The sequence below is a fragment of the Balaenoptera acutorostrata genome, chromosome 2 (genome assembly GCF_949987535.1).
Source record: "Balaenoptera acutorostrata chromosome 2, mBalAcu1.1, whole genome shotgun sequence".
Classification (NCBI taxonomy): Eukaryota; Metazoa; Chordata; class Mammalia; order Artiodactyla; family Balaenopteridae; genus Balaenoptera; species Balaenoptera acutorostrata.
Window position 1 is genome coordinate 124349295 of NC_080065.1, and position 26715 is coordinate 124376009.

At 40.2% G+C, this 26715-nt stretch overlaps 2 protein-coding genes across 2 annotated transcripts in view; one reads left to right on the top strand and one right to left on the bottom strand.

Annotated features, from left to right (window-relative positions):
• The window catches only part of CTNNA1 (catenin alpha 1), a 185816-nt gene that overhangs the window by 143411 nt on the left and 15690 nt on the right, over nt 1–26715 (top strand). Inside the window, exons 10-11 of the mRNA XM_057540325.1 lie at nt 7975–8067; nt 22040–22196. Of these exons, the coding sequence (XP_057396308.1) occupies nt 7975–8067; nt 22040–22196 (250 nt within the window). The remainder of the gene's footprint in view (nt 1–7974; nt 8068–22039; nt 22197–26715) is intronic.
• Nucleotides 10261–11961, bottom strand: LOC103016853 (importin subunit alpha-1-like). Its single transcript, XM_057540326.1, is given in 1 exon segment — nt 10261–11961. A coding segment is annotated over 1 exon segment (1590 nt). The 5' UTR covers nt 11907–11961; the 3' UTR covers nt 10261–10316.

Sequence of the window (26715 nt, forward strand, 5' to 3'; positions counted from 1 at the left end):
TGCTGTGTGGCTGCTCTTATTTTCTCAGGGTCTGACTAGGACCTCTGACTGCCTCACACTACAGTTGTCAGTGGGATCTATTACCTCCCCACATGGTATTGAACCCCCTTTTCTTATGTGAAGGGTACATAGAGGTTGTGCGTCTCAAGGCCAGTGAGTAGGGGAGCAGGAGCTGAGGGTCAGTATTGATGAGCTGGTGGCCCGTCTGTTCACCATTTTCTTCTGTTCTGGAATATAGCACTGAGGGCTTTTCTTTCATGTTTATGAAAGGGCATGGCCATGCTTCAAGGTAACAATAACACCTTTTATCCTTGACTCTTTCTCCCATATCAAGTTAATGATTTCTTTATGTTGCTTGTCAGTTTAGTGTATTGAGGTGAAAAATTTATTTTCTGTCAGAAATATTAACCTTTTTGTCAATAATGCAACACCCATGTGTCCTTTTTAATTGCTTCATTCTTTGCCTACCTCCTTTGCTGTGAGCAGCTTAATAGCTAAAGAGCAATCAGTTTTCCCTTTTTAATTTTGCTGTCTTCTGGTTCCTTTTTCAATTTCATGAATTGAAAGTGAAATAGGAAAAATACAATTCATGAAATCTTGCCTGTAAAAACTGTCTATCATTTAGTATCCCTTTCCCCTCAGCCCGAGACACTGTACAATAAGATAGTATTTTGTTCATTGCCTTGTGAATTAAGAACCAAAAAGTAAATGTAACTGGTATGATTTTGAGCTGGATTATCATTACTTGCTATGCCTTCCCCCCCGCCCCCCCCCACCCCAAGCACCCCAGGACCAAGTATTTCCCATTATCCAGGACTTCATAGGGTGTGGCTTTATTGGCTTGAAATGCGTATTTTAACTGCAAATTGAATGATCTGCATTATAACTTTTATTCTGTGTTGTGCTTATAATGCGCAGTAAAGTGACCTTGAAGAGACGTCTGTAAGGGGCATTTGAATTAAACACTGACCTTACAGGATCTGCCTGTGACATCTTGGATGTTTTCTCAGGGCCTCTGCACGCTACTGTAGGCTCAAGTGCTTGCCAATGGCACATCAAATGAAGCTTCAGCTTTCCAGGGCTGTAGGGTGTTTGCATGAAAGCAGTTGGGTATTCTTAGGGAAGAATGCTGACCTTGGAATCAAGAAGAATTTCCTGAGCATATTGAGCTTGGTTTTCTCACATTTTCAAGGGTGTGTAATTTCCCATGCATGGGGTTGTGTCAGACCAAAGTGTCTTCCCTGTACTATTTTAACACCTTAACACCAAGCTTTTTTGGCTGAACTTAACCACCTAGTCAAATTTTGGGATGGTCAGGTGAAGGCAATGGATGTATCTTGTTCTCAAGGAGCATTGAGATTCTTTTCTCTTGGAGTGTTGGCAGGAACAATTAAAGAAGCACTCTGCCCAACTCTGGCCCTGCTTCAGAAAAGAGTGTAGGCCCTCCTATTGCCTCACCAGTAGAGCTGATGGACTAGTGTTTAGACAGGCACCCTTCCTAGCTTTATTGACAGATTATTCAGGAGACTAGACAGAAATAGGGAACTTTTAAAGTGATCAGTATAATATGTAAATGGAAGTGATGACAATATCACCTGGGTGGTTATCTACACATGAAAGCCTTTTTAAAAATATCAAATAGCCAAGCTGTTTAAAATAGTTTATGATGTTTTAGTAAATTCACAATTTCTAATCCTGTTACTAGAGATACTTATATCCTGCCTCTTCCTAAAATTAGATTTGGCATGGCTTATTTTGAACAAAAACATGTAAGATAAAATAAGGTAGATGTCGAAAATCAGGATGTAGGAGAGAAATAATACACAATTACGAGCTATAATTGCCATGCTTGAGTTTGGTTGTGGCACTGCACTTCCTGGTAGCATGGAGGAAAGGAAGACACACAATCAGTTGTGTATTCTTGTCTTTAGAATGGAAGAAGTATGCCCATTTTTTCATGGGAAATAAGCCTATCGTAAAATGTTAAAAAAATTCCTTACTTGGGACTTTTACAAAAGGGGCAGTGAATGATTTAATACATAGGGTCCTCAACATTTTAGTAATAAATGTAGTGACAGAGTCCACATGATTTTTTTTTTCTTGTAAATTCCCTCTAAAATGGCAAGGTCATAACATTCAGTTGACGCTGAGTTGAGTTCCAAAGAGCTGTGATGAGGAGCTAACCCAGCATGTGGCCTTCAGCCTCCCAGTAACAATATTAGGAGAACTGAGGGCTGTGAGTCTGTGAGTCCAGTGCTTCCTCCCGATCATCCCAGTGTAGCTTCTTTTTTAAAATAATGTTCAACCTTCCTGTTTCTTTGTGTTTTAAATGTATCCTGTAAAGAGCATATGTTTAGTTATTGTTATTCAGGTTAGCAGGGTTTTTTTTTTCCTGTTAATTAGGGAGTTTTGTACACACACATTTATTATCATTATAACATGTGGATTCATTCTTACCATTGCATTTTTGTTCTCTCTTTCCCCTTCTTAACCCACTGCTTCCATCCCTCCTCCTCTATTTCTAACTCTCCTTCCCTCTTTTGGATTGATTGAGTCCTCCCACTTCCTTCTATTCCCCACCCCCCCTTCTCATTTGGAAATCATACACTCCATTTTATTTGTAGCAACTCTGGATATTTTAAGCATGCATGTTTAATTCAGAGGTTGAGGTTAAGTAGTATCTTTTCCTCCTTCTGAAACAATATGAGAATCTTAGAATGCCTTGACTTTAGTTATTCTCTAACTTAGATATTATTGTTGTACAGTATTTTGGTTCTCTTAATTTTTAGCCCCATGAGTTAGACACTGTTGGTATTGCTTTATTCACTTATTTCAACTTTTACATAAAATTTACCTGATACCATATTTTCATTGCTTCCATTTCTTCTTGCATATTAAACCTTCCTTCTGGGATTGCTTCCTTTTTTCCTGAAGCATCTTTATTAAACACCTTTAGTTGAGGCAGGAAAGATCTGTCTGGAGTAAATGCTCTGAGATTGGTTTTGGCTTTGTTTTGTCTTAGTGTCTTTATTTTGGCTTAATTCTTGAAAAAATAATTTTATTGGATGTATAGTCCTAGGATGATTCCCCCCCCCACTCCTCCCTTCAGAGATTTGAAAATATTGTTACCCTATCTCTGGCTTCCATTGTTGCTGCTGAGAAATCAGCAGTCAGTCTCACTGAGCTTTCTTTGTAGATAATTTGTATTTACTTTGTGGCTGTTTTTAAAATCACCTTTGTTCTAAAGCTTCACTTCAGTGTTTCAGGGTGTAGATTTACTTTTATTTACTCTGCTTAGAATTTATCTTCCCAGATCTGAAAGTTGTTTCATCCATGCTGAAAATTTTCACCTGTTACCTCTTTCAGTATTGCCTCTTTTGCATTCTCCCTATCTTCCCTTCTGAAATCCTCATAGTTGAATAATAGACCTCAATTTATCTTTCATGTCTCTGAATTCCTTTTATGGTTTCCATGTCATGAAAATGTCTTGGTTTTCCTGAATAATTTCTTCAGTTTGACTTTCCAGGTTAGTAATTCTCTTTTCAGCAGTGTCTAGTCGATATTATTTTAAATTTCTAGAAATGGTAGACATTATTACTTTTCTCTTAAAGTTCTATTTTGATTCTTCTCAAATCTGCCTAGTTATTTTTGAGTGTGTTTTTCCTTTTCTATACTTTGTATACTTTCTGTTATCTCTGTTAATGTAAAAAAACATATTTCTTAATACTCCACTTTTGATCATTTAAGTATCTGCAAGTCATGGATCTGATTACACAGTTCTTTTGCTTCCTTTTGCTCAAGATGCCTTATTTCCTTATGTACTTCCTGTATTTTTTATTGTGGGTTCACATTCCTGGTATTTCGTATTTGGGAATTCTTTGAGGCCTGGGTTTAGATTACCTTCCATCAGAGAAAATTTCCATTTATATTTACTTCTGCCAGTTGCTTACGGAGACTACTAATACATGACCTCCTAAACCTAAAAGTTTCGGGGGCCAGATAAATAATATAATTTCTATACCTAAACCCCTGAGGAGGGCCAGCCTTTGGTTAGAATTTACAGGAGAGACCTTTTTTTTTCCTCCTCCTTGAGGGAGTGATTAGGGCTTACACTGGCAAGTATCCTACTGTTTTGCTCTTCATGTTGACTTTTCTCTTAATTCACTCTTTCACTTAGGATGTTGCGTTTTGGCTGTCCCAGCTCTGTGCAGATTCTCTCATCTAAGGCATCTACCTTATGAGACCCATTAAAAACCCAAGTTCTGACCACAGAATGGCACACATACTCCCCTTCATAAACAGTTTTCAGTGCTTGCTTACCTCTCTGAATTTCTGCTTTCTCATTTCTAGCCTCTGCTAATTTCCCTTAATTACTCACCTGCTCACCCTACATTTTTTTTTTAACGGCATGATTGAGGTATAATTTATATACCATAAAACTCACCCATTTTAAGTGTACAATTCAATGGTTTTTACTAAGTTTACAGAACTATGCAGTCATCATCACAGTCCAGTTTGGAAGTTTTCTATCACCCATGTGTGCTTCACTTTTTGGTTAGCTATCTTGTTCCTCCTAATAAGATAGCCAACACCCGTCCCTGGAAATTGGAAAGTTGGAAGCTTGACCTCTGTTCCATCATCATTTCTTCTGTGGGTTTGGAAGTAATTGTTAGAAATTTCTTGAGTGGTTCTGAAATTTATATGATGTGCATTTGGGACTTCTCTCTTCATATATGACAAGTTTGGAAAAGTTGATTTATTATTTGGATTTTTTGAGAGTACAGAGAGCTTAACCATTGTAAAGAAGAAAACTCAGGTGGTAGCTTGACCCAAGATCACATGGCAAGTGATGTAGATTTTGAGCTTCAACTTTACAGCATGCTACTCAGGTCGTGGTGTCACTACTTAGACTTAAAAGCTCCCTGTTCCACAATTCTTGTCACTTGTTTCACCTCCACAACAGGTATAGGCTACTATGAGAGTAGGTCATTAATTTATTACCAAGAACAAAAACAAATCTCTTCTTGTCTTCCTGCAAAGGTTCCAGGGTAAGGGGCAGTGGGAAACAACTTAAAGTGTTTGACTTAAACAAATTTTAAATTTATTTAAAGTCATCAACACATGTATAACAGAGGAAAATTTGTCATAATGGTATATTTTTCCCCCTTATAACCTTGTTTCATACATTTTATTTAAGTAAAGAAATTCTAGAGCTTTCCTAAATGTCTGAAAAGTTGTCTTTCCTGTCATGTACAGATGTCATATTTGTTGATTTGACACAGCCTGGCTGTGACAATTTTTCCCTGCACAGCACAGATTATTACTGGGCTACTCCTAAAACCAGCTAAAGCCCAGGGCTGTTTTTTGGTTTTTTTAAATCAGGGAGTTGAAAGTTTTCTGAAATGTTGTGTTCTTCTACAGGGTCCAAACTTAAATGGGATAGGCAGAAGTAGTGCAAAAGAGGGCTCATGATTCCAAAGCTGGTAGTCATAGTGTCAATCTTAGCCCACCTCTTAGATTAGCGGGAATCTAAGATGTTTAAATTGTTAATACACAAATTACTGTGGTAGCAAAGATATAAAAATTTATTCCCAGAGCAAATTAGAGATGTTGCTCATCACTCTTCAAAGTCTCAGCTCTGCTAGGTTCTCTGGAAGTTAGCTGCTCTGAGTATTTTTGATTCAAACTTTAGAAACTTCTTCAGTCTACTTAGCTGCTATCCCAGATTTCTAGAGCCCCACAAAGAGGTATTTAGGAATCCCCTTCCCTCATTCCCAGCTTTCACGGCAGTCAAGCCTGGCACTAGTATATGAGGTTAGCTTCTCAGAGAGCTGTGGTCGAGATGTTGCATTTGCACATTTGTCATTGTTAGAAGTGAGTGGCGCTTTCCCTGGAGGGTGAATTGAAGCTCATTCATCTGGAGAAGACTGTCAGTGACAGGCGCCCGCTTCCTCCTCCCAGGGCAGGCGGGGTGGCCTCCTGAAACAGGCAGTGTACTCTTATAGAACATTAAAGTAATGTTTTTAAAATAAAGAAGAAGTCTTCCTAAGTCTTGTTAGGATTTGTATCAGGAAACAGGAAAGATGGTGTACAGAAGTCAGCCATTTCAGCCTTTCGCCACACACCATCTCGTGTGTCTGATCTGTAGTAGATAATACTTATTGTAATCCTTTGCTTCTTAATTTAATTATTTTTTTCTGAGTTTTACAGATTCATAAAATTGGGAGAATATAAAATTGTACTAGTAGTGGCTAGAGAGTGGAAGGCAGAAACAGTGACAGACCTTCCTGAATCTAACATTTGACTGGCCTCCGAAAATGGTGGGCATGGGGTGGGACTAGGGATCTTTGTTAGTCCCAAATTGCTAATTCAGTCATCAACCTCAAATTTTATATTTGGTTTCAAAATGCCTTGTTAAAAGACGGTGAAGCAATAGAAGCTGTGGCTTCATAAACACATCTAATTTAAGCTTACTCCTTCAGTAGAGCACCATAAAATGTACATTTGAGGGATAATGTTTGTAAAAGTTTTATGTTCTACAGAATTTAGCTTAGGTCATATTTTGTAGCACTTTTAAAGGAAACAAATAGAAATCAACAATCATCTCTATAGACTGTCATCATGAGTAGAAGTGCCTCTTTGCTCAGGTCCAGTTGACACTGGAAAGTGGAATTGTAACGTTCAGGGAGTATAAATCTTACTTCTTTTGTGTGATTTTGAAGGCCCCTACCCATTAAAGATCTGACTTAATTTTCTTTTTCCGTACATTTTTATGTTTAAGTTGCATGTTAGTTCTTTTGTTTCTCCTTGTGATTAGGCATTGCAGGATTGTGATAGTTCGCAGTCTTACAGAAAGCTGATAATCCCTAACTGTAACACTGCGAACAACAGTAATGGTATATAATTTTTCTTGTGCCTTTATGTGCTTAACTTGGGTGGAGGAGTGAAAATCAAAGGTTATTGCCATTGCCCTTGTTTACTCTGGCATTTTAAATTCTCAGAAAGTGCCTCTGATATTCAACTGCCTATGCCTCTGTCATTCATAACTCAGTTTGCACCTGGGGTAAGATATGTCTCAGCACTGTGTATTCAGTTGGTCCTCGGTATTGCTAACGGAATTGGCAAGCCTGTTTCTTTAGAAACATTGGTAAGTGATCACAGCCCTAGCAGCCGCTACAGAACAACATTCTCAGCACAGCCAGAGCTTCAGCAGAAGTATGATACAACTTGGAAGGATTGTTTCTGGCTACATGAGTAGTGTCATTGAGGCAGCTGGATGGCAAGGTAAAGATTTTAGTTCAAATGAAATAGCGTCATTCAGGAAACAGTCCAGCTGTCAGTGCTTTTGAGAAACCAGTTAAAAGACAGTTTTGCTCTTAACTATGGGATATCATCTCTGTTTCTTCTTCCATTTCTGATGAGGATGGCCTTGGGTCCATCTTGATGTGTTAATGCTGTTTTTTTAATTTGAAAAATAGCCTTGCGTTCAAATAAAACTCATCTTGGCTTAAAGTAAGCGTCCATTCACCTGTCAAATGAGAACAGCAGCTTAGAATTTCGATTTCCTTCCTTCAAGAACAGCTGCAAAGTACATTTTTATTTGAGGGTACCAATGATTCTTTGGTGCCCTTGGTTCCTTAGTTTTTCTCACGTCTCACACCAGGAGACCCTCTTTCTAAAGTTACTGTTCAGGCAGATTAGAGCCCATGTAAAGCCAGTGAGTTACAAGCCCTAGGATCTTTCAGGGTTCTGCCACCAGCTTACAGTGTGACCTGTGTTATGAGTTTAATTTCCTTAGCACAGAGCTAAAAAATTTGTCCTCCTAAGCAGGTAATCAATCTGTGAGAAGTAAAACACCTTTGGTGCTTTTGTCATTTGTTCTGTAAAGGTCAGGGATGGGGAAGGTGTACATTTGTTTTTCTTTGCAGTTAAAAGAGAAAACTCTTCAAAGGTCTTTTTTATCTTTTCTTCTAGGTTGCCAACTTGGCCTGTTCCATCTCAAACAATGAAGAAGGTGTAAAGCTTGTTCGAATGTCTGCAAGCCAGCTAGAAGCCCTCTGTCCTCAGGTAAAGTACAACCAGCAATGTTTAAGGTTTCACCAAATTGGATTTGGGTTATTAGAGTGGGGATGAGGTTTATTTTGTTAGTTTCGTTTTTAGGATTTTAGATAGAAATCTTGAGGACAGAATGCTGATCCACAGTCCATACAGCTTGAGAAATTTATGTTTGACTTTAAGTGGTATTTCCTTAAGGCATCATGTGTTACTGTCTCCTTGCCCTTCATTAAAAATGTATAGTGTCGGGACTTCCCTGGTGGCACAGTGGTTAAGAATCTGCCTGCAAATTCAGGGGACACGGGTTCGATCCCTGGTCCAGGAAGATCCCACATGCCGCGGAGCTACTAAGCCTGTACTCTAGAGCCCGCGAGCCACAACTGAGCCTGCGTGCCACAACTACTGAAGTCCGTGCGCCTAGAGCCTGTGCTCCACAACAAGAGAAGCCACCACAATGAGAAGCCCGTGCACCGCAACGAAGAGTAGCGCCCGCTCACCGCAACTAGAGAAAAGCCCACACGCAGCAGTGAAGACCCAATGAAGCCAAAAAAAAAAATGTATAGTGTCCTCCACTGCTGGCAAATGGAGGGTAGGCAGTGGCCATTCTACACCCTCCCTAAGGGAGGGCCATCTGCAACATGTGGTAGTCCTGGAATCAGGATGGTTACCCACAAGCGTGAAAGAATAACTGCTACCCACCCACACTCCATTGTGATGCCCAGTATTTGGATCTTGTTAGAGGGAACGAGATTCAAGAGCTAGAAGCCTTACTCAGCTATGTCCTGAAGTAGCCTTATGATACAGATATTAATAATGTAACTCAGCCAGCTACTGAAGTAAAAGCTTAAGAACTTTTCTCCATTTATAATGGTATATTGGAAGACTGGTGATCAGGCTAGGTTAAGCATCTGGGGCTCTAGAAAGACTCTGAAGCACACAGAAAAATGGTTGCTTTGTTAAATGTTAGATGAGTTGCCTGCCTCCTGTGAGGGGAACTGATCCTGTTTGTGTGCCTGACACTCCTTGCCCCTCACAAGGATTTCTAAGCAGTGTCAGTGCTGTTCTGGTGGAAGAGGTTGCCTCTCGAGTTTCCCAGGTAGAGAGTGGTCATGGGCATACTCTGAAGATTTACATTAAACTCTTTCTAAATGTCCTGTCAGATGGCATTGACCACAAATAAAGGGGAATAAAGCAAGGGAACTGGAGTAATAGAATAGAGGTCGCAGGAATGAAATTTCTATGTTATGTCTGCAACCAACTTTAAAATATACCGTGACTAATACTTTGGTTCTTTCATACGTATAATTCCTGACACTCAAGGTAGGTGACCAAAATAAGTAAAGCCTGGTTATTAACCTGGGATCCTAACTGGTACACAGGTTAGCTAGGGCATTTATTCTCATTCTCAACCATGTGGGTTAGTTTGCCCGTGAGAGCTGCTTCATCTGAGTATGAGTGTGATGAGCCAGTGTGGATCCACATTATCTAATCAGCATTTCCCCAGCGTTAATCCAGTCATGAAGTCTGCTACTGGTCAGTAGCTGTACAGATAATAAGCACGATGAATTTAATCACCTACAGAAAGTTCATGGATGACCAAGTTGTATGAAATAAATTTAGAGTAGATTTTAAAGATTTGGCATTCTTTTCTCAAGCTTGCCATTTTACCCTATCAGCACTTTTTTATTTTTTTATTTTTTAAAGAAAAGGGTGGAATTTAATCTTTATTTACAGGATACTGCAAGATACGAAATTGCACATAGAAATAAGAAACCCATTGAGAGGAGAAGCTTCATACAGTATGTACAGTTTGGAACTGTTCAAGAATAGTTTCTTGGGCTTCCCTGGTGGCGCAGTGGTTGAGAATCTGCCTGCCAATGCAGGGGACACGGGTTCAAGCCCTGGTCTGGGAAGATCCCACATGCCGCGGAGCAACTGGGCCCGTGAACCACAATTGCTGAGCCTGTGCTCCGCAACAAGAGAGGCCGCGATAATGAGAGGCCCGCGCACCGCGATGAGGAGTGGCCCCCACTTGCCGCAACAAGAGAAAGCCCTCGCACAGAAACGAAGACCAACACAGCCATAAATAAATAAATACATAATAAATTTTTAAAAAATTTTAAAAAAAAAGAATAGTTTCTTTGTAAAAAGTGCTACAATAACAAACCACGTGTAAAAAGAGTTCTTAGTAGAGAAACAGTAAGACAAACTTCTACCAAACGTAGTACACAACAAACAACTTTATGCCTCAGGTGTACAATCTAAAAGTTGAAAGTCCCAGCAGTGCCATCCTGAACTTGGAATGTAAACCCTTCAGAGGTAGTTTCTGGCACAACATTTTGATCTTCCTCTTCCTCCACAGAGAAATACGTCTCAATCAAGTTTAATGAAGCTTTGCACACAGGCTCATTTTCATAGCTTTGTAGAGCTTCAATTTTGTCCAAACCTCCACATTCTTCAATCATTATACTAAGTTTCTCAGTTTCACCTAGTTTCTCAGCAGCGTGAAAGATATTTGAAATGGCATCCAGAATAACTAGAGTAATTTTGGTGTCTTTCGCAGTTAGGAGGTTCATCAACGGTTCTGTTATGCCACAATGAACAAGGTATACCATCTGCTCAACTGTTCCGCCACGTGTATAGTTGGTCACAGCCCATATAGCTTCCTTTTGTGTCTTAAAGTCTGCCTTAGAGAGAACGCCAACAAGGAATGGGACTAATCCATGATTTACAGCTTGTTGTATCTGGTCCTGGCGGCCAGCCCTGATGTTTGACATTGTCCACGTAGCTTCCTTCTGAATATTAGTTTTGGAGTTCGTTAGCAGGCTGGGAAAGATGGCAAGTGCTCCTGCATCTATTACAACCTGAGTCTGTTCATCTGTCCCAGTGACAATATGCCCTATGGCTCTTTGCGCAGGAATCACGATTGGCAATTCAGTAGCTCCTAAAAGCTTCACAAGTTGGGGTACAACCCCAGTTTTCACAACCATTTCAATCCGTTCATTTGGACCATTGGTAAGGTAGGAAATAGCCCAGCAGGTATCAGCTAAAACTTCTGGATCATCGTGATGCAGGAGATGAACTAAAGTAGGAAGAATTTGCTCAACAGAGTCTAAGCGGGGTGCACGATTCTTGTTGCGACAAAGATTTGAAAGTGTCCAGGTAAGATTATGTAAGTAGCCACATGCTAAAGATGACACATCAGGAACCGCCAAAAGTGCCAACAGCGGGTCAACTGCACCATACTTGATAACCAAGTCTCGGAAAACCGAGCTATCACCTGCAATGTTTCCTAGAGCCCATACAGCTTGTTCACTGATGTGAGCGTGGGGAGATGCCAACAGAGAAATGAATGCTGGGATAGCACCCCCATCTACCACAGCCTTGGTCTGTTCTGATGTCCCGGAAGCAATGTTAGTGAGGGCCCCAGCAGATTCAGACTGAATGGGAGTACAATCCATTCTGCTCAAGAAGGACACAAATTTTGGAATCAAACCAGCCTGTATTATGCTGTCTATGGGGGGCTATTTTTCCCTAGAAAGCAGTTTCCTAGCAGCTTGAGTAGCTTGGAGCTGGCTTTCCAAGTTGTTGCTATTTATGCCTTTGACAGTATCATCAACAGACCGATTTACAGTGCCCTGGTTGTTGCGGTTTTCCTGCAGTGGAGAAGCAGCAGCATCTGGAAAAGAGCTGACATTTCCCCTTTTCAGCGTCTGGTCATCCTTCTTAGCTTTCCTGAGCTCCACATTAACTTCTGTTCGGCGCCGCCTCATTTCTGTACTGTCTTTCCCCTTGTTCTTGAATCTGTTAAGGCGGGCAGCTGGTGAATTAGCATTCTCATTGGTGGACATGGTTATGAGACAAAGGAAGAAAGCCACACAGCCGGCTCAAGCTTCCACAGGAGGTGGTGCGGGGCGCACAGGCTGCGGATCGGCTGCCCTCAAAACGTCCACCACGGTCAGCCCGAGGATGGTGTGCCAGTGCTTTATTTTTAATGCCTTTGGTTCTCCATTTGATTTTGAAATGCTTGAAAAGCGACAATGCTTTCACATATTGGCTGAAACAGATGGTTAACATACGCTGATCACACCTACTAAGAGTATTTATATAAATGATCTTAAAGCCTAGGAAAAAAAAATCACATGGAGAGTCTGGTAGATCCTAATGAGAGTGATGGTGTGCATAAGTCATGTTTGGCTGGGACATGTTGCCCAGGTTTTAGGTTGCCCTCAGAAAGCACCTTTTTTCCCTCTCCTTTGTAGTTTCATTTCTCCTGCTAGAACAGACCTCAAGACAGTGTCCAGACCATGCTTGGAATTGGGTATATGTCCTAGATAAAAAGGTGTTTCTCTAGGTGTGATTATTCACGCAGATTCTCTCCTAGGCCCCTTCCTACCCTTGCTCACAAACAAGGCTGGGCAGGTTCAGTGATGGCAAATACAGTAGACATTTGCAGGCATGGTAATGACAAACTATGTAGCATGTGCCATTTCTAAATGAGGTAACTGTGAGTCCACTCCAACCCATTATTGCTAGATTCTTTCATTATTTTTAAAGAGAAGTCAGCAATTCAGATTTTTTTGGCAACTCTCAATTTTAAAGGATTGGTAACTAATTTAAAGTTTTGAAATTCTTTGAGGAGTGTAAACCAGACTTCTGGGAGCTGCATCTCACCTACCCTGGCCATGTGTTTCATGCGCAAAGGACCTCTCCTTTAAGGTAGCTGATGGCTGTCCCTCTCAGGAGGGGTGGAGCCCTCTCCTTATTCTTCAGCCTGATGTGGGCAGTGATGTCAGGCACCGGGGGTCCTAGTCCTGAGGTGTTTCCTTCCAGGGTCACTGGCTTGTTTGATAAACAAACCCTAGGCACGTTAATCAACTTGACTAGGCTCGTTAGTTAATTCACCAGTTTAAGATGGTGTTTAACATGCTGTAGCATGTAGACAAAAAGTTATTATATTAAAGTGTATGTTTCTTCATTTGAGGCTACTGTCAGCATCCGTCCGCAGTATGGAGCATGTATTGGGTTCTTCCGGTTTGTTTGTCAGGTCTCACCCTCACACTGCTGCCTTCAGGCAGCCCTGGCCCCTCTGCTGGGGGCTGCTTTTCTGTGGCTCCACCTGCAGCCTGGAGCTGGTTCCTAGACCTTATTGCTCCCTCTGGAGAGGAGAGGTGACAGATGGAACCTGTAGAGGAGTTGTCTTCTCCATCTTTCAGTTCACCCAATAGCAAATTAATTTTTGGAAATGGGAAATTCTGTTCTAAAGTACTGACTTTTTAGCAGTTAAGTGACTTTAACTCCGATATTTGCAGTGTTAAAGTTGAGTTCAGGCAAAGTAACCTGAGAGTGGATTTATTTTATTGCTTGGGGGAGAAAAAAGCATCCACATTTTTTGGTGATTTACTGTTATCATGAGTAGGAAAGAAAGTAGGTCAGCTCTTTCCCTGCATTGCCTTCTGTTTTGTGTCTGCAGTATCGCACTGTTCATCAGAAAGGGGGGACCTCTCTCCATCTGAGGAGAGAGCCCAGCCTCACATGCTTTTATCAGGGAAAAAATCTAACTGTTTTGGGAAAGAACCTGATTCCCTACCCCCATGTCCCCCACATCATCTTGCTCATGGATGTGCTCAAGTCTTAGTCCATGGTAGCTGCTTAAAAGACTTTAGTTTTTCAACTCATCTGATGCTGGTCAAAAGAAAATAGAAAAACCCTGCCAACAGCAGGTTTCTGACAGTTGATAATTCATATGGCCTGGTATAATGCATGGCCTTTCTTGGAAATTTAAGCAAGGGTGAATTAAGTATTTGAAGCTGCTGCTTATCTACATTTCTTTGTCTTTTTTTTTTTGGTATTTCTCACTAACTAAATTGAGAAAGAACTTATAAAATTCTTGGTTCTTCTGCCTCCTTAGATTTATCTTCCATATTGCTGTTTCTCCCATTGTTCTATGGGAATGCTGATCATTTTTGTGGCTAACAGGCTTGACAAGCATCAAATAAGCATAAACCCAGACAGGCCTGGTCCATATAGGTCATGAGAAAATATATAGCTCTTAAATGAGCATCCAAGGCATACGGGCCAGGGAAGCCTGTGGCCTCAAGTTCTCATTCATGTATTATTTCACAATCATAGGACCGTCTACCTTTGAATCACCTCACTTTTCCACTTCTGATATTCTCTAATCTTCTTACACAGCAATTGCACAGAAGAGCTAAAAGGAGATGCTTCTGACTAAAAGTTTCTCTCAGCATTTTCTGTACCTCTTTCCTCCCTTACCCGCTCCCATGGAGGTCTGCAGGTAACAGGCCTCCAGAGACACTCCGGTTTCCTTGTAAGCCTTGCATATTGATATTGGTCTGTTGTTTTGTTTTCTTGTAAAGTCTGATTTCCATATCATAAAAGTTGGAAAGTGTTTCCCTCTCTTCCATTTTCTTGAGAAGTCTATATAACTGGTATTCTTCTTTAAATGTTTGGGGGGAATTTATCAATGAAGCCATCTGGCCTGGACTTTTCTTTTTTTCTTTTTTTTAATAAATTTATTTATTTATTTTTGCCTGCATTGGGTCTTCGTTGCTGCGTGTGGGCTTTCTCTAGTTGCAGTGCGCAGGCTTCTCATTGCGGTGGCTTCTCTTGTTGCGGAGCACGGGCTCTAGGTGTGTGGGCTTCAGTAGTTGTGGCTCACGGGCTCTAGAGCACAGGCTCAGTAGTTGTGGTGCACAGGCCTAGTTGCTCCACGGCATGTGGGATCTTCCCGGACCAGGGCTTGAACCTGTGTCCCCTGCATTGGCAGGCGGATTCTTAACCACTGCGCCACATGGAAGTCCCTGGAGTTTTCTTTGTGTGAAGATTTTCAACAATTAATTTAGTTTCTTTATTAGGTATAATGATATTCAGATCATTTATTTAAACATTTAGCTGTTTATTCTTGAGTGAGCTTTGGTAATTTGTATTTTATTAATTGCTACTCTATTATTTTTTTCCTCCTCCTTGCTTTGGGTTTAATTTGCCCTTCTTTTTCTAGTTTCTGAAGTTAGAAGCTTTTAAATCATTGATTCAAAACCTTCTCTTCTAATGTAACATGTAATGTTGGTGTGTGTGTTAAATAGCGTGGTTGGGATGGTCAAGAAAGACCTCACTGAGAAAGTGATGTAGAAGCAAAGACCAGAAAGGAGATGACAGAACAAGCCAGAGAGGGTGTCTGAGGGGAGAGCACTCCAGGAAGAGGGAACAGCAAATATAGAGGCTTTGAAGAAGGAGGGTCAAGTATCTTAACAGGAGTGTGAATGGTATAGAGCCTTTTAGGGGCATGGTAAAGCATTTGGCTTTTTACTCTGAGTCACATGGGAAGCCATTGATGGGTTTTGAGTAGAGGATTGACATGATCTAACTTTGGTTTTAACAGGGTCTCTCTGACTTCTCTGAGGAAGGATAGAAGCAGAGGGACCCCTTAGGAAGCTGTGGTTAGCAGAATAATGTGCTGCCCCCACCCCCAATTTTCTAATTCCTGAAACCTGTGAATATGTTACCTTATATAGCAGAAGGGACTTGGTAGAGGTAAATAAACTAAGGATCTTTAAATGGTTACATTATCCTAGATTATCCGGGTGGGTCCCCAATATAATCACAAGGGTCCTTACATGAGGGAAGCAGTGGTGTTGGCGTCAGAGAAGGAGATGTGATCGTGGAAGCCGGAGTTGGAGTGATGTGCCCACATGCCAAGGCATGTGGGCAGCCTCTAGAGGCCGGAAAGGACAAGGACTGGATTCTCCCCTAGAGCCTCTGGAATGAACAGTTCTGCTGACACTTTGATTTTAGCTCTCCAAGACCCATTTTAGACTTCTGACCTCCAGAACTGTAAGATAACACATATGTGTTGTTTTAAGCACAGCTAGTTTTGTGGTTATATATTACGGCAGCATAGGAGACCAAAACAGAGGCAAGAGTACAGTGGAAGTGGTGAGCACTGGTTATAGAGTCTGGATATATTTTGAAGGTAGAATTTACTGAAGGATTAGTTGTGAAGTGGAGGGGAAAGAGAAGAGTCAGGAAAAATTCCAGGTTTTGATCCTAAGTAGCTAGAAGGATGCAGCTGTCATTTATGTTAATTTTGTGGTGCCTGTTAGACATGCAAGAAGCAAAGTCAAGTTCAGGAAAGAGGTCTGGACGAAATGTATAAATGTGAGATTCATACATGGTGCTTAAAGTCATGAGACTTAATAAGCTCACCAATGGAATGTGTAAACCCAGAGTAAAAAGGTCTGGGAAATAAAACTGGGGTTCCCTAACATTTAGAGTTTGAGGAGATGAGCAGTATCCAGCAAAGGAGATTGAGGAAGTGTTATTGACCAGAAGAGCACCAGAAGCTGGCTCTATCTTGGAAGACAAGTGGGATAAGTGTTTCTAGGAAGAGTGATTATTCATGTAAAATGGTTGTAGAATGTGACCTGAGAACTGCTCCTTGGATTGAGCAACATATAGAGATCACAAGGGATCTTGGACAAAGAAGTTTAGGTAGAAATTTAGGAGAGATAAGCTTGACTGGAGTGGGTTCAAGAGAGAAGAGACAAATTGAGTACAGCAAGTTGACAGCTCTTTCTAATTAAATGTAAGGATTATGGAGACATGGCGTGATAGCATGAGGTAGATATGGGGTTGAGAATGTTTCTTGCTTTTGATCTTTAGTCGGGAGCATTTTTCTATGTTTAGCTGATGGAAATAATCCAGTAGAGGGGAAAAACTGGTAATAAAGAATAGAGCAGAGAGAATTGCTAGGACATTGTCCTGAAGTAGAGGAGAAGAAATGAGATTCAGTGGACAAGTGGCAAGGTTGGTAGGAGCATAGATAGGAACATTCATTAGTAAAAAGAGGTAAGATAGAGCATGTGGCATGGATGCAGGTAAATGGATAGCTGCGGTGATAAGATTCTATAGACATTCTCTTTTGATTGCATTCATCTTCTTATTTAAATAGGAAGCAGAACTATAAGCTGAGAGTGATGATGCTGGCAGAAGTGTTACAGGTTTGAGGAGAAGGTATGGAACAATTACTCTTTTAGAGTTCAGACTTGAGGAAGAGACTGATCGGACTAAGGAAATCTAGTTCTCTTGCTATCCCCAACACTATGAGTCCACTTGAAGTTGATCAAGATTTTAAAGGAGATCCATTCAACATAGTTGGGAGCAGGAAATCATGAGTTTTATTTTAGACATGTTTATTTTGAAATGTCTGAGACATCTGAGTAGAGCTGTTGGGTATGTAGCTAGGAAATGACTTAGGGGCTAAAACGAATGGTCTGGGTTGGAGATGTGGGAGTAGTTGGCAGACGGGTGGTATGTAAAATCATATGATGAAATTGCTCACAGGTGGGAGAAGTGTAGAATGAGGAGAGAAGGCAGCATAGGATCAAGCCTTGAAGAACTTCAGCATTAGTGGAAGAAGACAAGACAGCAAAAGAGACACAGAAGAAGTAGCCAGAATGGTGGAAATGAAACAGAAAAAGTATTTGACAGAATCTAACATCCAGACCTGATAAAAACACTTTGTAAACTAGGAATAGAAGAAAATTTCCTCAGCCTGATAACATCGTACTTAATGATGAAAGGCTGAATACTTCCTCTTAGGATCAGAAACCAGACAAGAATGTCCCGTTCAATGTTGTACTGGAGGTCTTAGCCAACGGTAGCATTTAAAAAGTTGCCATGGGGCTTCCCTGGTGGCGCAGTGGTTGAGAATCTGCCTGCCAATGCAGGGGGCACGGGTTCGAGCCCTGGTCTGGGAAGATCCCACGTGCCGCGGAGCAACTAGGCCCGTGAGCCACAACTACTGAGCCTGCGCATCTGGAGCCTGTGCTCCGCAACAAGAGAGACCACGACAGTGAGAGGCCCGCGCACTGCGATGAAGAGTGGCCCCCGCTTGCCACAACTAGAGAAAGCCCTCGCACAGAAATGAAGACCCAACACAGCCATAAATAAATAAATTTAAAAAAATAAAAAGTTGCCATGGTATATATGGTGGTAGTGCGTGGTTTGGGGCTCTTTGCAAATTTAATGAGCAAGAATAGTGACTCATTAATTTATAAGTGAGAGTAAACTTTTCCCTCTAGTTGTTTCCTAGCCATTTGTAGGTCACCTTAGGTAGGCTGTTGATGTCTTACCCCATTTTCTACTGGTCTTTTAGTGTTCTCCTTACTGATTTACCTAAGACTATATATACTTCATCTGTCATGTATACTTAAATACAGATGTAAATAGAGAATTTTCTAAGACATGAGGAATGTTTGTTCAGTAAATGCATAAATAAACGCGTTCTTTTAGGCTTATCATTTTTAATTTAACTCATTATCTATCTGGAAGTGATCTTATTTAGCACATAAATATAAGTATGAAGTGAAGCTATAACTTTATTTTCTCCAAATAGCCCATATCAAATGTAGAAATATGCCATTCCTCACTGATTTGTGATGTCACTTTTATCATACACTGAATTCTGCTCTATGATAGGGTCTGTTTTTAGACTATTCTTTTCAGTTACTTTAGCTTTGTATTACATTTTAACTCTTTTCATTACTCTTTTTAAAAAAAATATTTACTTATTTATTTGGCTGCGCTGGGTTTTTGTTGCGGCACGCTGGATCTTCATTGCCGCGTGCAGTATCTCTTTTGGTTGCGGCATGTGAGACCTTTAGTTGCAGCATGCGGGCTCTGAGTTGCGGCATGTGAGATCTAGTTCTCTGACCAGGGATCGAACCTAGGCTGCCTGCGTTGGGAGTACGGAGTCTTAACCACTGGACCACCAGGGAAGTCCCTCTTCATTACTCTTGCTCTCTATCCCTAATATCTTTTTGCTGTTCTCAGCTATTTACTGTTCCAGATTAATTTGTGAATAAATAAGTCAGTCTTCCTACTCCTAAACATGGACTGTGTTTCTGTGTATTCACATTTCTTTAATGTACCTCAGAAAAATTTAGTCATTTTTGTTACTTCAGTCCTCTGGGTTTCTTTACAGATTTAATCCCACATATTTTCTATTAATTGCTTTCATGAAGAGCTAATACTCCCCTCATTTTATGTCCTGTTTTCTGGTATATAGAAACGTTACTCATTTTTGTATATTTATATTGTCTCTAGCTACCTTAATGAACTCTTATTAATTCTAAGAGTTTTTTCAGTTAACTCACTTCAGTTTCCTAGATAAAGATGATCTACATTGAAAAGTAATTTTGTCTCCTTTCTAACAGCTTTTTCTTATTATTTCCATTTCCCACTTTATTTCATTAGCTAGAAAGACCATTATTATTTAACTAATGGTGACAGTAGGTATTCTGATCAATAACATCTTAATTTTTAAGGTAAATGATTCTAGAGTTTCACCACTCAGTATCATGTTGGATGATTATTTAAAGTAGTATGTTAAGTATCTTTCTATTCCTAATTCATCAGAAATTAGTATGTAATTTATCATGTCCTTTGTAAACAGTTTTGTAATCAGAATGAGAAAATTCACCTTAGACGAGGTGCTTTTCCTGCATTATATATAAGGTATTACAGAACAAAGAGAGCAATTTTCTCTTTGTAAGGGAAAATTATCTTAATATTTAAGACATAATTAATTCCCTGACCTGTGTTTACTTGGCTCTGTTAAGAAACATTTTCGTCACCCAGATTTTCTTACAAAGTCTAGCTCCACACTGATTCACTGATACATTAGTGAATTAATGAGTTAATTAATGAAGAGTAGTCCACAATGTTGAATCACCCAGTGGGAAACGAAGGGAAGAGGGAAAAGAGTCAAAGAACAAGCCTGGAAATGATGAAAATAGGAGAGACCACAGTATAACACATGGGAAAGATAGGATACCTCTTCTTCCAAATAATTTATTGTCCAAACCCATTCACTTTTGAAAGTAGTGGGCTATTAATAATAACTGGGATAGCCTAGTCCCCAAAGTCTATGAATCTATAATTGATAGTCTTGATATCATCTATCCCTTCCAGTTATCTAGGAGGGAAGAGGAATAGTTGCACCAGTCTAATGGGTCTGATTCTTCTTTAGTTTGTTGATTACAGTCTTTGGGGGGTTGGGGGGGCTAAGTTGATAACCTCACTCTTGAATACCTCTCCAGTATATTAGGAATTATACATATGACCTGAAGGCATGTGGTTTCTATAGCACCGAGAAAACATCATCCCAAACTCCAGCCCTCAGGTAGCATGCCCAGATGACTCTGTGATAGCTGTTGTTCTGCATCTTCCAGATGTCCACTCCATCACCACCAGTTTCCTCTTGTCTTTGCTTACCTTCAGAGTTGCATTATTATGAACACATTTATTTCCAATAACCCATAAGCACCTTGTACATAGAAATCTTACTAATTATTCTCTCAGCTCCTTTTCATACTTACTTTCATTATTCACTCATTCACTGAATACATCAAAGGATCTGAAAGGCATTTCTCCAAAGAATATACACTAGTGGTCAACAAGTACATTAAAAGATAAGCAACATCATGAGCCATCAGGGAAATGGAAATCAAAACCTCAATGAGATATCACTTCACATCCACTAGGATGGCTAAAATTTTTTTAAAAAAGGAAAAAAGAAAAGCAGGTGTTGAAGATGTGGGGAAATGGGAACCCTCATACATGCTGGTAGGAATGAAAAATGGTTCAACTGCTTTGGAAGACAGTAAGGCAGTTCCTCAGAAAGTTAACCATATGATCCAGCAATTCCATTCCTAGTTATATATTCAAGAATAATGATAACAAACAAAACACATATCTGAATGTTCATAGTAGCATTATTCATAATGACCAAAAAGTAGAAAGAATTCAGATGTTTGTCAGCTGATGAATGAAGAAAATGTGGTAAATTCGTATAATGACATATTATTTGTCAATAAAAAGGATGAAGTACTGATACATTCTATAGCATGTATGAACCTTGGAAACATGTTAAGTGAAAGGAGCTAGTTCCAAAAATGCACATATTAATATGATTCCATTTTAAGGAAAAGTCCAGAATAGGTAAATCCATAAAGACAGAAGTTAAGTTAGTGGTTGCCAGGAGACAGGGTTCAGGGAAATAGGGAGTGACTGCTAGTGGGTGTGGGGTTTCTTTTTGGAATGATGGACATGTTCTAAAATGATTGTGGTGATGGTTACAAAACTGAATATACCAAAAATTTTTGAATCTTACAATTTAAATGGGTGACTTGTTTGGTATATAAAATTATATTTCAGTAAAGCTGTTTTTTTTCTTTTCTAAAGAAGTTACTTTTTATTATTCTAGAAGAAATTACTTTCTAAACTTAATAAATGTTACACTTTCTGTGAAGTTATTATATGTCAAATACAGTATATCTCAGAAAAAAATATTTTTCACATATGTACTTTGAGAATGTACCAAGAACCTAAAATGCCAAATGTTCATCACAAGACTAAGAATGGTGGGTGACTGGAACAAACCTAGGTATCGTATAATTAGAATAGTGATGTGCATCTGTAAGATGGAATAATGAACAGTTAATGTTTTTTAACATACATTTAATGATATGGAGAAGTATTTAAAAGAAGAAACAGGAATAGTCAGTTTTATGTAGCATATAATTCTAATTATGTATTTTTTGATTTGGCACACATAGCATGTGTATGTGAGGAGAAAAAAAGCCTGGAATATAATGTCAAAAACTGTGAAGAGTTGTTATCACAAGGTGGAGAGATTAGAGATACTTTTGTTTGTTATCATCCATAGTTCCAGTGTATTACTGTATTTCAGATGTATTACTTCTCCATTCACATATAAAGCCTGTTGTTTAATACTTCTCTACTTCATTTTTGTAACTGTTACAGTGGAGCACGTGGTATCATGCGTCCTCATGAAATGCACAGGAGACAAAGCCATAGCCACTCTGCTGACCAAATTGTCTCACTTGTTTTGTTTTCATGACTCTGAAAGAGTAAACAATGAACTTTAATGTCTTTGCAGGTTATCAATGCTGCATTGGCTTTAGCAGCAAAACCACAGAGTAAACTGGCCCAAGAGAACATGGATCTTTTTAAAGAACAGTGGGAAAAACAAGTCCGAGTTCTCACAGATGCTGTCGATGACATTACTTCCATTGATGACTTCTTGGCTGTCTCAGGTAATGAGCTGATTCCCCAGAGAAGTATGTGAGGATGTGCATAATTACTTTCACCTGAGTTACAATAATGGGCAATCAAAACGCCCCCAAGTATGGACAGGTAAATTATTCTAGCAATAATATAGTGCTGGTTTTCATTTTAATTAAAAACAACAACAACAACAAAAAAAGCTACCACTGACTCCTGAACAGTGGGACGTGGGGTTGGAGTTATTTCCCTTGTTATGGGGCTGGTCTCGATCTTAGAAGTGTGAATTAGTAATCTGCCTGGCAGAGGTTTTTCTGTTTATATAGAGTAAGATCTTGCAGCTGTGACCTGTACAACACCATAGCCATCCACCCCTCTTGCTGCTGGTGTGTTTAGAAAAAACATTGACCTGTGTCCTGGCTGTGGTTATTTGTTATGAGCCTGTGAGACTTAGGAGGAGGGATTCCCAACATCATTAGCTTTAGTTTCTTTTGTAAAAATTGTTCCCCTTGGAAAGCTTCTCTTTCTCTCTCCCTCAGAAAAGATCGTAGTTTAACTGCCTACTTTTCAAAAGACGCTGTCTGCATGATGCACAGATAGAAAACAGAGAGGAAATATTTAAGTACCATTTAATTATGAACTTGCAAAAAATAAATCTGGGTAATTCACCTCACAAAAACAGTTGATTTCATTATATAAACATAAACTGGTAATGACATAGTAAATTGCATTCATATAGAAAATGTCTGTCAACTGCAATTCCCTGTTTATCACACACAGATAAATTTCAATCCATCTTCTTAGAGTTGAGCAAGTATAAATGCATTCTCCATTTAACAGGCCTCTGCTGCCCTCGACTGCACTGCTTGCTCTCTGGAGGTGCCAGGCTTCCTGAGGCCAGTGGCTGTGGGCAGAGTCAACGGCTGGTACTTGTAGGGCTGAAACTACCTGTCACCCCAGGGAACCACAGTTTGGAATGTGAGAGATGTGAGTGGCCATGGGGCTTGAAACAGAAGCGGGGCTTAAGGACATGCACAGCACAGTCCTCCAGCAGTGACTTATATAAGGTGACAGTGTGTTCTGCATACCAATGTTCCCCTGTGTCTGCTCGCTCTCCTTGGGATTGGAGCTTTGGCTCTACTTGAGATAGTGGGGAGCAGGCAATCCATAAACTGCAAAACAAGGGGGTAAACCATGCTGCTGCAGGACTGCCAAATTGCAGGTGCTGGTAGTTTAAAACAGAAAACCCATTTGTAAGCACATCTTTGCAGGTGCCAAAAATGCAGGAATTGCTTTTTTGGGAAATCTTGGCCTTCTGTTGTTTTTCCCAGTGAAGTACTGAATTATTCTTTTTCATAGGTTTAGAGAAAAACATTCCACCTTCACAGCACACTTTTAAGCAAACAACAAATTCTGAAATCTAAATGCAAAGCCCCCCTCCAGAGATAGATACTACATTCTTAAACTTACTTACCAAGTAAGGCTTGGTCTCAAGGGGTTTTCGGTCCTTCTTATAGCAAAATAAAATGTAATAGAATCAAATGTCCCTCATGCAACATTCTTCAAATCAGAGAACAAAAGGGATTTTGCAGTAGCATTTAGTGGGATCCAGGCAGTATCTTTAGGGTATATGACATAAAACAGAAGAACGGTAAAGAGAAATCCGATTCTTTAACAGATACACTTTCATCTGGTGAGTATGTTCAACTTTTATGCAAATGTGGGAAAGTAGAAGGGTTGACTTGATGGAAAGGAATTTAGACAGTTTCTATTTAGCAAATAAAAACACAGAACAGTCCTCTCAGTCAGAAAGTGGTGGTGCTTTCAGAGCATCTGAATTTTAAAGATCCACCTTAGTGTGTTTCTCTAATGTTTTGTCACAGGCTTGCTTAGCAGTGTCAAGTAATTAAATAATTAACAGGACAAGACTGTTATTCACAATTCCTTTGATTTTTATGGTGTGCTTTTTCGGGGCATGGGATGAAGGGAAGAGACAAGCAGATGCCTGTGCAGAGTTCTACTGGATTGACCGGTTAATTTTTAGCATTCAGACTCCTTTATACCCTTATGCACTTACCTCACCCATGGCAGCTTTAGCACTTTTTATGTGGCAGACTAGAGACGTCTCTCCATCTCACTTGATAACACCGGCTCTCGTTGAGAGGAATCCCATTTTCAACCGGGCAGGCCCCCACTGGTCCCCAGTCCTTGGCCCTTGTACAACTCACAGCCTCTCTAGAGGTGCCCCGCGGATTGGAGAGCAGGCGTCGTCTGCAACCACTGTGTGCAGTCTTTATACCAAAACTGAGATCTGCCCACTCCTATTACCCAGAGGCTCAGTAGTCTGTCAGCAAGGTGGGCATGTTTCTGAGTAGGGGGCTGCTAGACAAGTGCCCAGCACAGGGTCTGGCTTAACGTTGGTGGACTTCATAAAATTTTACCTAATGAAAAGTAAGAATGCTGCTTGACTTCTTGGAGTGGTGGTGTTTTACAGTGTCCTGGGATATTGTGGCCCTATGGCAGTGTGATAGGTTTTGAGGAATATTTCTAGTAATGATTTTTCACCATCAATCCCCCTTGGAATCCCTGGGGCCTGTGTGTTTGCTGTAGCCCTGCCCACTCATGAGAATCCATCCAAGGGGAAGTTACTTAGGGAATAGGACTGAAAGGACCCTCTGCTGCTTTATCTCCATTGTTCCTGGATATTCTGTCCCATTGGTTCCAGAAGTTCCCTCGTGCTTATTACAAGTTATATCCTAAATTTGTGGCTCAAAAATTAATGGTCACCTTGTGTATAACCTGGTAAAGCCACTAAGACCCTGATGCCAGTGTTTCATGAGGCTGCAGGGCAGGGGGAACTTGAGTCACTGTGTATCACATATGCCAGTGGCACTTGAAAATAGAGAGGGACATGCGAGCCACCTCCGGGGGAGAGGGAGCGGGACCCCTGTTCCCCAAGCTGTTCTATTTAGAAGGTTGCCTTGTAAATATTGGAGGTGGTTTAGGATGCTACAGAGCGTTCAGCAAACTGTGAATATATTTATATGGACCGATCCCTTAAGGACAGTGGTTTGAAATTTATCAAAGCGATAAAGACTGTTTGAATTTCATTTGAATTGTATTTGATAAACATTTTCCATGGAAATGAAATTTACTTTCTCATTCGTTTACTCTGCTTTCATGTGGAAGTTCTGATCCTCCCCACACACACACACCTTTTTTTTAAAGTTGCAAGTGGTTGGTTAGAGTGGTTCTAGTTGGGTTTATTACTTTTCTTTACCAAGTGCTCTTGGAAACAAATAACATAATGCATTAGATACTTTGGGGCAACACATAAGAGTAGTAATTTGTACTCTTTCTTCTTCAGTGTCAGTGTGCCCAAATTATTTGGTCTGATTGGTCTAAATAAAAGGGTTTTTGTACCTAATTTTTGTTTTTGTGTTTAATCGCAAAAATCCAAAACTGAAAGTAAGGTAAGGAAGTGGTGAAGTTAGTTTGATTTCTGACTCCCATGCCCCCTAGCTTGAGCAAGTCACTCAATACTTCTGTGCCTGGTTTCCACATTAATTAATAGTGATTTTTTAAAAATGGTTACTGTAGAGTGAGTTGAATGTCAAGCACTCAGAATCTTTCCATAATATTAGAGTAGGTTCTCTATATAACGTATTAATATTATCATCTCCTGTGTATGCATAAGGCTACACTGATAAAGATATCCAGAGCAAGGGGAGGGCAGAACGGGCCCTGTTAGACATTGTGGACTGAAGTATAAGTTCATGCAGGCTTTCTGGAGAATGCCAGTTGGCTTGGTTCCGGTGGGCAGTTAGGCATCATACATCTACTTTATACGTATATGCCTTTTGACTTAGTATTCCCATTGCTAGAAATTTTCCCCAGGGATGTGTACATAGATGCTTGCCAAAATACCTGTACAAGTATGTTCACTTCAGCCAGAATGCCTAAGAGAAGACTGGATAAGTGAATGATGGCCCCTCCATCTATTCAGTAGGGTACGGTACAGCCATTAATATGGATGAGGAAGATCTGTGGAGGCAGTTCTAGAAAGATTTTCAAATGGAAATCAGATACGTTAACGTCCATAATGTGACCCCTTGGAGATAGACTGTTGTATGTGTGTGTGTAGGTTTTTTTTCCTTTTAGAAGCATCTTCAGATAAAGACTGTATTAAACGATCAGTGTTTAATGGGGTGCAGATTGGTGTGTCTGCTCAACATGGAGCCATGCTGAGTTTACTTGGAAATTCAATTAAGGTAACTTACGGTTTAAGTTAGTGTGGGTACCTCCAACCCTCCCATATTTGCACATGTCCAGTGGGAACTCACTTCTCCCTCAGGGCTCAAGTGTAGAGAGCAGGTTGTTGTGTCCTGGGTATATAGTGGCCTCAGCTGGCTGGGGCTTTCCCAATGAAGGTGGAAAATGTTACCTTAGTCAGCTTCCTGAAATAGAAGCCTTCCTTGGTGGCTAAAGAATGGCAGGCTCTTCCCTGGTTTGGGTTCAGCTGGAAGAAAACCTGTATAAATTCAAGAAAAT